General features: G+C 46.3%; 1 protein-coding gene across 1 annotated transcript in view; it reads left to right on the forward strand.

Annotated features, from left to right (window-relative positions):
* Nucleotides 1-1,093: 1,093 nt before the first annotated feature.
* The window catches only part of LOC143981718 (cell surface glycoprotein CD200 receptor 1-B-like), a 30,372-nt gene continuing 18,922 nt past the window's right edge, over nucleotides 1,094-12,543 (forward strand). Inside the window, exons 1-2 of the mRNA XM_077479759.1 lie at nucleotides 1,094-1,151; nucleotides 2,535-2,831. Of these exons, the coding sequence (XP_077335885.1) occupies nucleotides 1,094-1,151; nucleotides 2,535-2,831 (355 nt within the window). The remainder of the gene's footprint in view (nucleotides 1,152-2,534; nucleotides 2,832-12,543) is intronic.

The raw sequence follows: 12,543 nt of genomic DNA on the forward strand, positions 1-12,543 counted from the left end.
CAAGTGGCCCCGAGATACGTGGCCCCAAATTCGGGTCATTTTTAGAATTTGATTCGAATTTCGTCTGAATTCGGTTGAATTCATTAGCATTGTAATTCGGTAATTCTGATGCATCCGAGTGTCCAAATAATGAAAATTCGTCCGAATTTCAAATCGGAATGAAAAGAAATGCACATGTCTATTTATTTGTGAGTAGGCAGGTACATTTCTAAAATACAAAGTCAAATGAATAACAAGGGGCACCAGCACCAAACAACCTCCTGTAGATTAAAAAAGAAAACAATAAATTGAAAAGATAATAATGGTGTTGTGGTAAGTTGACACACAACACACACCAAAAAAAATGCAAAGATGAGCAAACTGTCATAAAAGGAAATGCTGATTAAAAAAACCAAGCACAAAATGAAAAAAAAAAAAAAAATTGGGTAGATGTGACAAATTAAAATATTGTATTGCTGAAATGAGTAAAAAGAATAAAGAAATACGTTTGGGAGAAGTGTGTGTGAATATGAGCATCAAAACAACTTCATACTTGTAGCATTGTAAAGAAAAAGAGAATACGCTGCATTAAAGAATTTTTAACATTGCAGCATAATGAATGTGCTATATCGATTACGAGCGGTAGTTTTACCTGAGTGAGCGCTTCCGTGTCCGAATTTTATTGTGAGCATGTGTGGCACCTTGTCCGTCGGACTAGGCTACACACGATCGGAACTGACGTGATCGGATCATGTTATCGGAAAATTTTATAGCCCATCTGTAAAACTTGGTCCGTCGGATATTCAGACGGAAACAGTCCGATGGAGCCCACACACGGTCGGATTATCCGACAACACGGTCCTATCGGACATTGTCCATCGGAATATCCGACCGTGTGTACGGGGGCTTAGTGTAACACAAAAATATTTTCTCAAATTTAATTTGTAGAGTTTTCTTGATGGGTTTGCTAGTGACCACTGTTTGGCCGCAATATGTAAATTCCGAGAACGCCATTAGACATACAGGATGTGTGATTCTGTTAATAGCTGTGAGTATCGGTGACATTGTCATAGCACATTTCTCCTTTTCAGTGTCATCATCTCCCCTGCAGACAATGTATCTTCTGGCAGTCCTGCTGCTTCTATACCGGGATGTATCCTCCGCAGGTGAGAGCTTTATATTGGGGGTGAGGAGAGGAGGGTGGGGGCAGGGAGGTTACTGCTATAAAAAAACAGAGTATGTATTTAAAGTGTATGTAAAACCAAAAGTTTTATTTTTATCTTTGGACAGAGTAAAAAAAAAAAAGTGTTTCCCTTTCCTATCCCAGAGACATAACAGGAAGTAAAGGGAAACTGTATTAATTAACACCACGTCCCCTAATTGCATACAAAAAAAATTGTTAAATAGAAACCTTGGGACTTTTAGGGTTTTGAATTCTTCTGCCAGAGTAATACACCAACGTAATATTATTTTGTTTAAAAAAATGCTTTATTACAAATCCATTTTAAAACGTTTTGGGGTAACAATTCCTCTAAAAACATGAATTCAGGAAACCATATTCATAAGTGCAAAACCCATGACAGTCAGGCACCTCCCCTCCTCCATAGCATATGTCAGACTAAGCAATGAGCAGTGTGTGATATATGGGGGGAGGTGATTTTGTATTCTAATGCCACGTACAGACGGTCGGAAATTCGGCCAGCAAAAGACCGATGAGAGCTTTTGGTTGGAAAATGCAATGGTGTGTATACTCCATTGGACTTTTACTGGCTGAATTTTCACCAGCAAAAGATTGAGAGCAGGTTCTCAATTTTTCAGACGGAAAAAGTTCTGATCGGAAATTCCGATCATCTGTAGCAATTCCGATGTGCAAAATTCCTACGCATGCTTGGGAACAATTTGACGCATGCTCTGAAGCATTGAACTATTTTTATGGCTCATCGTAGTGTTGTACATCACCGCGTTCTTGATGGTCGAAAGTTCAGCTTTTGTGTGACAGTGTGTATGCAAGACAAGCTTGAGCGGAATTCCGTCGGAAAAAACATCCAAATTTTTTCTGACGGAAAATCTGCTTGTGTGTACGGGGCATAAGATAAGAACTGAGAGGGCTTATTTGACTGCTTGAAGACAAGACACAGGGTGCCTCCATGCTTCTGGAAGGATCAACAGTTTTTTTTTGGGGGGGGGGGGGGGTTGCATTTGAAATATAAGTAGTCCTGGAGCAGGAACGCAAGGAAAGTCGGAAGTGATCATATATGGTTTTGTTACGAGTCAGTAACTGAAAATATAGAAAAGGGTGAGCATGACAGCCATGTAATTAGCATTTCCAGACTGAGGATGACAATCCACATTTTAATGTCAGATAAGGTTCCAGCACTGTCTGCTAAAAAGACTCTGTATATGTACTGTATATAAATATTAGACTAAAATTGACCTGCCTAATTGTAAAGAGTCCCGGTGATAATACATAATGCATGACTTCCAAGGTCAATAAACAGCGTGCTAACAACAACAAAAAAAAAACATTTTGATTCTTCTGATTCCAAATGTTACAGTTGTGGTGGGGAGAAAAGGCAATTCTACAGTTCTACAATGTGGAGGTGATCCTGGAGACCATATAATAGGAGTTATATGGAAGATCCATCACATTAATAATTCTTCGTGTTTATTCTCATATGCTAACCTTGTCAAAAGAGGACACCAGATAAAAAGCAACTGCAGTACAAGAATGACACTTACCAATCTAACACTGACCATCCAGAACACCCAGATATCTGATGGAGGAAATTATGCCTGTGAGAAGTCATATTCTAAAGGGACCTTTTTCTATACAACTATTTTACAAGTATTAGGTGAGTAATATCTGATTTCACCACAGTGAGAAGTTCAATTCAGATTTAGCACTACACTTTCTACCATATTGTGTATATATACATATCACAAACCAGAAATATAATCATCCTAATAAAGTATGGTTATAGTGCAAAACATTTTCTGAATGGACGAGGTGCAGGGCCAGTGCAAGGATTTTTGTCTACTTAGGTGTATTTTGGTGCCCTTCCCACCATCCTCCTGCCACCCCCTCAATGCAGCCCCCAACCCCCATATGAAATACATTTTATTTGCACATCAGAATCCCTTCTTACGTCAGAGCCCCCCCTCATCAAAGTCCCCACCATTACTCTATACATCAGGGTGCCCAGATTCCCTCCTTACATCAATGTCCCCTCTCACCTCAGAGTCTCCAATTGTCCCCCTTTACACATTAGAATCCACAGAGTTCCCCTAAAATCAAAATCCCCGACATTCCCTTTGTACATTAGTGCCCTCCCCTCACATCAGAGGGCACAGATTTTTTCCCCAAATCAAAGTCCCCAGAAGTCCCTCCTTACAAAAGAGTTCCCCTGCATTCTTTCCTTACAATCAAGGTTCCCAGAGCCCCCCCTTACAGTGCCTTGAAAAAGTATTCATACCCCTTGAAATTTTCCACATTTTGTCATATTACAACCAAAAACGTAAATGTATTTTATTGGGATTTTATGTGATAGACCAACACAAAGTGGCACATAATTGTGAAGTGGAAGGAAAAATATAAATGGTTTTCAATTGTTTTTTACAAATAAATATGTGAAAAGTGTGGGGTACATTTGTATGGCGCCCCCCTGAGTCAATACTTTGTAGAACCTCCTTTCTCTGCAATTACAGCTGAAAGTCTTTTTGGGGATGTCTCTACCAGCTTTGCACATCTAAAGAGGGACATTTTTGTCCATTCTTCTTTGCAAAATTGTTTAAGTTCTGTCAGATTGGATGGAAAGCGTCTGTGTACAGCAATTTTCAAGTTTTGCTACAGATTCTTAATTGGATTTAGGTCTGGACTTTGACTGGGTCATTCTAAGCCCCTGTACACACGGTCGGAGATTTCGACAACCAAATCCGTCGGATTTTGTCCATCGGATCTTGTCCGAAACTGTTGCATACACACGGTCGGACTAAGTTGTCGAAAAATCCGATCATTCAGAACGTGATGACATAATTTCGTTACGATGGGACTACGTTCAGGCTAGTAGCCAATAGCTTTGATGTAGGAATTTGATCTGAGCATGCGTGGCACTTGGTCCGATCAAAATTCTCTACACATGATCGGAGTATGTCCGATCGAACCAGTTGGTCGGAAAATATTTCCAACAAGTTGGAAAACTGGGTCCGACGGATATTCCGACGGAATCAGTCCGATGCATACCACACACAGTCGGATTATCCGACAAAACGGTCCGATAGGACACATTCCGACGGATTCTCCGACCATGTGTACAAGGGCTAACACATGAATATGCTTTGATCTAAACCATTCCATTGTTTCTCTGGCTGTATGTTTAGGGTTGGTGTCCTGCTGGAAGAAGAACCTCTGCCCTAGTCTCAAATCTTTTGCAGACTCTAACAGGTTTTCTTCTAAGCGTGTCCTGTATTTGGCTCCATCCATCTTCCTATCAACTCTGACCAGCTTCCCTGTCCCTGCTGAAGAAAAGCATCTGCACAACATGATGCTGCCACCACCATGTTTCACAGTGGGGATGGTGTGTTCAGGGTGATGTGCAGTGTTAGTTTTTTGCCACACCTAGGGTTTTGCTTTTAGGCCAAAACTCAATTTTGGTCTCATCTGACCAGAAGACCTTCTTCCACATGTTTGCTGTTGTCCTCCACATGGTTTCTCATAAACTGCAACAATGGCTTTCTTCTTACCACTCTTCCACAAAGGTCAGATTTGTGGAGAGCACGACTGAGGCCGCGTACACACGGGCGGACTGTTCGCCCAACCTTGTCCGCTGAACAGTGTTTGGGCGGACAGTCCGCCCGTGTGTGGGCTTTCAGCGGACAGTTTCAGCGGACAGTTGGGCGGACAAAGTCTTTCGGAAATTCTGAAAAACTGTCCGCTGAAACTGTGTTTGAGCGAACAGTCCGCCCGTGTGTAGGCTACTTTCGAAATGAGCAAACTGTTCCCGCTCGGAAAGTCCGCCCATTTCGAGCGCGTGTACAGGTAGGCGGGGCCCGCGAAGGAGACGTCGCGGGCTCCGCCGCCTGGAATGGGCTTAAAGGGGAACCCCAACGCCAAAAATCGGCGTGGGGGTTCCCCCAAAGTCCACACCAGACCCTTGTCCGAGCACGCTACCCGGCCGGCCAGGAAAGGGGGGCGAGCGAGCGCGCCCCCCCCTCCTGAGCCGTACCAGGCCGCGTGCCCTCAACATGGGGGTTGCCTTGGGGAAGGGGGGGCCGCGCGGCCCCCCCACCCCAAAGCACCTTGTCCCCATGTTGATGAGGACAAGGGCCTCTTCCCGACAACCCTGGCCGTTGGTTGTCGGGGTCTGCGGGCGGGGGGCTTATCGGAATCCGGGAGCCCCCTTTAAGAAGGGGGCCCCCGGATACCGGCCCCCCACCCTATGTGAATGAGTATGGGGTACAATGTACCCCTACCCATTCACCTGTGAAATAAAGTACAAAAAAAAACACAACACAGGGAAAAAATATTTTATTGCACAGCTCCGGGGGTCTTCCGTCTTCGGGGGTCTTCTCGCCGGACTCCTCCGCTATCTGTGTGTAGCTCTTTTGCTAGCGGAGGAGTCCGGCTTTCTTCCTCCCCGCCGCCGGCCTCTTCTCCCGACTTCGGGGGTCTTGTCCCCCTCTTCGGTTCTTCTGCCGGGCCACCGCGCCTTCTTGTAGCTCTTTTGCAGGCGGTGGCCCGGTCTTCTGTCGCCGCTGCCTTCCGTTCTTCTGTCGCCGCCTTCGGTTCTTCTGCCGGGCCACCGCGCCTTCTTGTAGCTCTTTTACAGGCGGTGGCCCGGTCTTCTGTCGCCGCTGTCGTCGCCGCCGCCGCCGCCTTCCGTTCTTGTTCTTCTTCTTGTTCTTCTTCTTCTTCTCCTGGAGATGTTGACTCGACGAGCTCTCCGGCCGGAATGCCAGAGCCGCGCTGTGCGGTCACTTATATAGTGACAATGGGGCGGTGTCACATGGTATATGTCACATGGGTTGGTCACATGGGTTGATGTCACATGGGGACTATGACATCGTAAGGGGGCGGGGTCACAATGTGACCAACCCATGTGACATATACCATGTGACACCGCCCCATTGTCACTATATAAGTGACCGCACAGCGCGGCTCTGGCATTCCGGCCGGAGAGCTCGTCGAGTCAACATCTCCAGGAGAAGAAGAAGAAGAACAAGAAGAAGAACAAGAACGGAAGGCGGCGGCGGCGGCGACGACAGCGGCGACAGAAGACCGGGCCACCGCCTGTAAAAGAGCTACAAGAAGGCGCGGTGGCCCGGCAGAAGAACCGAAGGCGGCGACAGAAGAACGGAAGGCAGCGGCGACAGAAGACCGGGCCACCGCCTGCAAAAGAGCTACAAGAAGGCGCGGTGGCCCGGCAGAAGAACCGAAGAGGGGGACAAGACCCCCGAAGTCGGGAGAAGAGGCCGGCGGCGGGGAGGAAGACTCCTCCGCTAGCAAAAGAGCTACACACAGATAGCGGAGGAGTCCGGCGAGAAGACCCCCGAAGACGGAAGACCCCCGGAGCTGTGCAATAAAATATTTTTTCCCTGTGTTGTGTTTTTTTTTGTACTTTATTTCACAGGTGAATGGGTAGGGGTACATTGTACCCCATACTCATTCTCATAGGGTGGGGGCCGGTATCCGGGGGCCCCCTTCTTAAAGGGGGCTCCCGGATTCCGATAAGCCCCCCGCCCGCAGACCCCGACAACCAACGGCCAGGGTTGTCGGGAAGAGGCCCTTGTCCTCATCAACATGGGGACAAGGTGCTTTGGGGTGGGGGGGCCGCGCGGCCCCCCCTTCCCCAAGGCACCCCCCATGTTGAGGGCACGCGGCCTGGTACGGCTCAGGAGGGGGGGGGCGCGCTCGCTCGCCCCCCTTTCCTGGCCGGCCGGGTAGCGTGCTCGGACAAGGGTCTGGTGTGGACTTTGGGGGAACCCCCACGCCAATTTTTTCCGGCGTTGGGGTTCCCCTTTAAGCCCATTCCAGGCGGCGGAGCCCGCGACGTCTCCTTCGCGGGCCCCGCCTACCGGTACACGCGCTCGAAATGGGCGGATTTGCCTCCTCCTTACGTGGGCGAGTCCGTTCATTTCAAAAGTTGAGCGAACTGTTTGGCAAACAGTTCGCTGAAACAGTCCGCTCGTGTGTGGGCAAGTCCGCTCATGCAAATTTTGAGCGGACTGTTTGCCGAAACTGTTTGACGAACAAGGTTGGGCAAACAGTCCGCGCGTGTGTACGCGGCCTAATAGTTGTCCTGGGGACAGATTGTCCCACCTGAGTTGTGGATCTCTGCAGCTCCTCCAGAGTTACCATGGGCCTCTTGGCTGCTTCTCTAATGAATGGTCTCCTTGCCTGGCCGGTCAGTTTAGGTAGACGGCCATGTCTTGGTAGGTTTGCAGTTGTGTCATACTCTTTCCATTCCACAAGCATTTTGAAAACCAGTTCACATTTTCCTACCACTTCACAATTATGTGCCACTTTGTGTTGGTCTATTACAGAAAAAAAAACAATAAAATATATTTTACATTTTTGGTTGTAACATGACAAAATGTGCAAAATGTCAAGGTGTATGAATAATTTTTCAAGGCACTTTACATCAAAGTCCTCAATATTCCCACCTTATAATCAAGGTTCCCAGAGCCCCCTTTACATCAGAGTCTACAGAGTTCCCCTTTACATCATAGTCTGCAGAGTTCCAAACATACATTAGAGTCTGCAGAGTTCTCCCTTAGGGCTCATTCAGATGAGTCATCCATACATCCACCGTGGAGCTGCGTGCAGGCAGCCTACAGAAATGAATGCAGACACAGTGTCCGCACAGACAAAATTGCATGTGGGCAGGAGCAGATGCACAGATCTGAAAGCAGCTGCTGCATCTGCATCCACTTCTTTGGGCTGCCGTCACGCAGCTCCAAGATGGATGGACACACAGCAGACAGCAGCTCTGCATGGAGGACAGAAATCAGTGTCTGGATTTCCACTTTCATCAGAATGTGCAGAGTTCCCCTTTACACTGTAAGGGGGAACTATGATGAAAGAGGGCCCTGAGCCTTCCAATCCACCAAAAACAAACTGGTGGGGCGGACAGACACCCTCTGTCTGGGCGGATCAGGACAGATGCCAGTTGGGTGTAAACGGACAGGCGGTCTGTTCACATACAACTACCCATAGAGCAGAGTGGGCTGTGTCTGCTCTGCATAAGGGGACACGGACCTGTTATCCTCCAACTCTGCTCAACAGGGGATCAGCAGACAGATCCCCTGCTAAGCATAGCAGAGTCTGTCCCTTGTGAAAGGGGCCATTTTGTTGATGTCTTGTTTTGTCCCCATCATCTGCCTTTCAGCAGGGAGAGAGGAAGAGGTGTAGGGGGCGTGATAGCTGGTGAAAGTTAGTGTGGAGGCAGCAGCTGAAGTTCACATCGTCCGTCTACCTGTCATGGGTCTGCTGTACTGAGCAGGTATGAGAAGGGTGGCGCCAGTATAAGCACTTGGAGGACCCTCGATTTTAGTGCCCCCCTCTCTTGGCACCCTAAGGTAGCTATATAAAAAAATAGAGGGAAGGTAACCAATAGAGTAGGGTACATCGCAGTGCCAACCAGTATTTATCCACACACTCAATGTCAGCGGGACCAAAAAAGCATATGAAAAAATGTGCACTGTGTCAGAGGAAAGACACGGTACCAAGTGCCACATAGATGAGCCCTGGGAAATAATTACGCGACGTCAGAGGATGTGGGAATACCACATGTGTGAGACTTTTTTGGAGCCTAACCGCATACAGAACCCCAAAAACCAATCACCGCCTTCAGACTTTCTGAAGGCGGAATATTGTGATTTTACTCCTCACTACCTATCACAGTTACGGAGGCCCTGAAATGTCCAGATAGCCCAAACCCCCCCCCCCCCCCATGACCCAATTTTGGAAAGTAGATGTTAGGTTGCCCGTCTTCTCTCTGTGGCCTAGGCTCTTGGAGATGGCTCAGTGGAGGTCCTCGCCGGCGGGTAACCAATGACTCATACAGACACAATTGGTATGCTGAAATGGTTACAATTCTTTAATACTGGATTCGCCGTTTTATACTCTTTTTACAAAACTCTGCCCCAATTTTGGGGGCCAATCAAAATGATACACATAAATGTTCATTAGCATATTATTCGTTAATGTCTTGTGACCTCAATCTTAACCTCTGTATTTCAAAGCTTATTCCAGTTCAATAATTCCTTACTTTCTGTTACCGACTGCTGACCATGATGTGCCAGCCACAACTTCCTAAAAACCAAATCTAGCCTTTTACCCAGTAACAGTGTACAGAGATGAAAACCACAAACAGATGCTTCCTGAGATGAAGACATTTAACAGAAATAGATAGACATGGCAATGAGATAATTCAGTTATTGAGCAATACTGTCATGAGATAACTTCTCTAAATTGTATCAAGAAAAGTCTCTTTCAATCACTAAGCAGATAAGCAATCCTGAACTTATATCTTCAGGGTGAAATCAGTAATCAGAATCAACAATCAATAATGCAATGTATTATGGAATCTCCTTACAATCCTCCCTTTGACCATTCGATATCATCGAAATGGTCATTTTCTACCTTTTTGTTAGGCCTCATGGATTCATATCCTCCGGCCTCATGTTCCTGATTCTTGTACCATACAGTGGGATCTCTGGAAATGGAAGTCAGCTTCATGGTTTCGGAATGTGCTTCGCTACCCTTCCTGCAGAGGCATTTGAGTAACATGAAGCATGCATACAAGAACAATATGAAAAGCAGTATGGTGAAAATAGTCATCGCAGTGTTCTTCAACCATGAAGTGAGACCTCCTAAACTGAACCCTGTAGAGAAAGGGTCCCATGTTTTCCCAATGTCCCTTGCATCCTGTTGTAGCTTGTTTACCTCTTTTCTGTGTTGTGCAATTATGTCATAGTAATCAGGGATCTCGATACTCGTGTTATGTATCCAGGTGCAGCATTCATAGTCCTCAGTAATTTCACAGAGGCCAGTGAGGGCTGCACTCATGCTTTCTATAGCCAGGTCATGTAGCTCTAGTTGTTTTCTAATTGCTCTGGTTTCTAGGTTTAGTTTTGTGATGTCATCAGAGTCCTTTTCCAAGATCTCATCTATGATTGAAGTGTAGTTGTTTAGTTTCTTCATCAAATCTATTCCCCATCCTGTCCAGGAAGGAAACCAGGCCCAGGTCATATCTTTTTCTAGGAACATTTCTCTTTTCACATGGTGTTTTAGAGGGTATCTTGGGTGGGTACTAGCTTTAAGTAGGTGTCCTTGTCCATTATCCCCCACTACTCCCATTATAGGGACTATTTTAGCAAGATAACACCACCCTTGGGGTTCCTCAGGAATCCATGGGTAACAGAGCTTGCCACAACAGATGTAGGTTGTGTTGCCTAATGCCAAGGGTCGTTGACTAACAATGGTCCTTGCGCCTTTTGAATGTCCAGATGCCATCAGCAGAGCTAATAACTGTGTGACCGGGGAGTGGGAGCTAGAATTAAAAAGGTCATAGATGGTAGCATTTATCACAGGGTCTGTGGTGTGAAAAAATGAGTTATCGGTAAGGGAAGCCATGGAGACATTAAGTTTCGACCATTTGCACACCTCAGCTCCCCTGGAAATGTTTCCCATTATGAAACACCAATCTGGAGCATGGCTTCTACCCACGATTTGAAAACTGAGGGGCTTGTTGGGACTTTTTCTTATGACATTGGCAAGAACAATAGGGGGTGTTCCATTCAGGAAAGGAGTGATGTTTAAGGGAATGGCCATTAATGGGATTCTGGCTGTACTAGGGTGGAGTTTGCTGCATATCCAACATTTCTCAAAACCAGACTTTTGTGCATAACTGTACTTAAACTTTAACAACAACATTCTGTCGGTGAAACCTGAAGGGGGTTCAGTGGGGTGTATACTTCTTTTATATTTTAAACTAGGGACATTGGCTGTCTGTGCTTTCCCACATATGCCTTCTAGTAGCCCTGAATCTTCTGGATGGTACACACAATTTGCTATTAACCAAACAGGTATGAATACTATCAGAATCAGACATGTCCAGAAGCATAATGTTTTTCCTGACACAAAAGTGGAAATCATTTTTGTCAGGTACTGTGTACAAAGTTCTGCTACTCGTTTCTTCCTGTGGGTGAGGTATTTGTCTTGTTGTTCAGAGAGATTTGCTTTATGCCTTCTTGAACGTCCTTCAAATCTGGTTGCTGTTCCTGGTCAGAGGAGTCCTGGGGTGCTGGAGGCGGGTCTGGGGTCTGGGGTTGCTGTGGACACTTCTTTAGCCGGCTGGCGTGGATCCAGGTGTTTCCTAGATCGGTCAGTACAGCAGTTCTGGAAACCTTCTCTATCTTCCAAGGTCCAGAGTAGATTGGTCCGATCCTCTTTTTGTGGGCCAGTTGCTTGACTAGCACTTGATCTCCTGGGATGAAGGGGTGTGTCGGCTCTGTGGAAATAGGAGAAAAGGTGACAGAGACTTGTTCGTTCATTTCCTGTAGCATACTTACCAGATTTTTCACGTACATTTCCTGTTGGGAATAGATGTTAATGTCAGTGTTTTGATCTAAGAGGGGCAGCTCTATGTTTGCAGGAACTCCCATCAAAATCTCAAAGGGCGAGAGTTTTGTTCTGGCATGTGGTGTTGTTCTGATCTGAAATAGGACAGAAGGAAGGTAATCCAACCATCCTTTCATGGTGCCCCCCGTAGCCTTTTTTAACTTGTCTTTAATGTTCCTGTTCATTCTTTCCACTACCCCTGCACTTTGTGGGTGGTAAGGGATGTGCAGTTTCCACTGTAAGCCTAGTAGCTTAGCTAAAGTCTGTGTAACAGAGGAGCTGAAGGCAGGTCCTCTGTCTGACCATATGGCCGTTGGTATTCCAAACCTACAAACCCAATGGTTCAGTATGCATTTGGCAGCAATTTTAGCAGTCTCACCTGTACACGGAATACATTCAACCCAGCCTGACCACCTGCATACGATCACGCAAAGGCATTTCAAATTGCCTTTTTGTTTGGGCATGTGTGTAAAGTCTATTTGTAAATCTGTTAGGGGACCTAGGGGTGGGGGCAGGTGGCCATGTAATCCATGATGTTTCCCTTGGACATTGTTTTGTGCACAGGTCATACAACTGCTGGTGAGGAGTTTTGCCTGTTTATTTAAGTTGTTTGTACAGAAAGACTTTGTGTATATGTTCGTTAGGGCGGTGGTACCTATATGTCCTGGACCATGGAGATAGGAAAGTATGAGAACACTGCTTGATTCTGGTATGCCCAATATCTTCCCCTCTTTTGACCAAAGACCTTCTTGGTCCTTGGTCAAGCCATCCTTGACCCAAAAAGAAACATCCTCCTTTGTAGCTAATCCCTGTATTTGTGCCACAATGGTTTTAAAGTTGGGTGATGTAAAATGTTCTTTGAAGAACATTGTTGTGGGGGCTGGCTGACCAATGTATAGGGCAGCGGCCTTTTTTGCTTCTCTGTCTGCCAGCGCGTTTCCTTT

Source organism: Lithobates pipiens, unplaced genomic scaffold (assembly GCF_037356315.1).
Source record: "Lithobates pipiens isolate NorthernLeopardFrog02 unplaced genomic scaffold, aLitPip1_a1.2 Scaffold_16, whole genome shotgun sequence".
NCBI classification, from domain to species: Eukaryota; Metazoa; Chordata; class Amphibia; order Anura; family Ranidae; genus Lithobates; species Lithobates pipiens.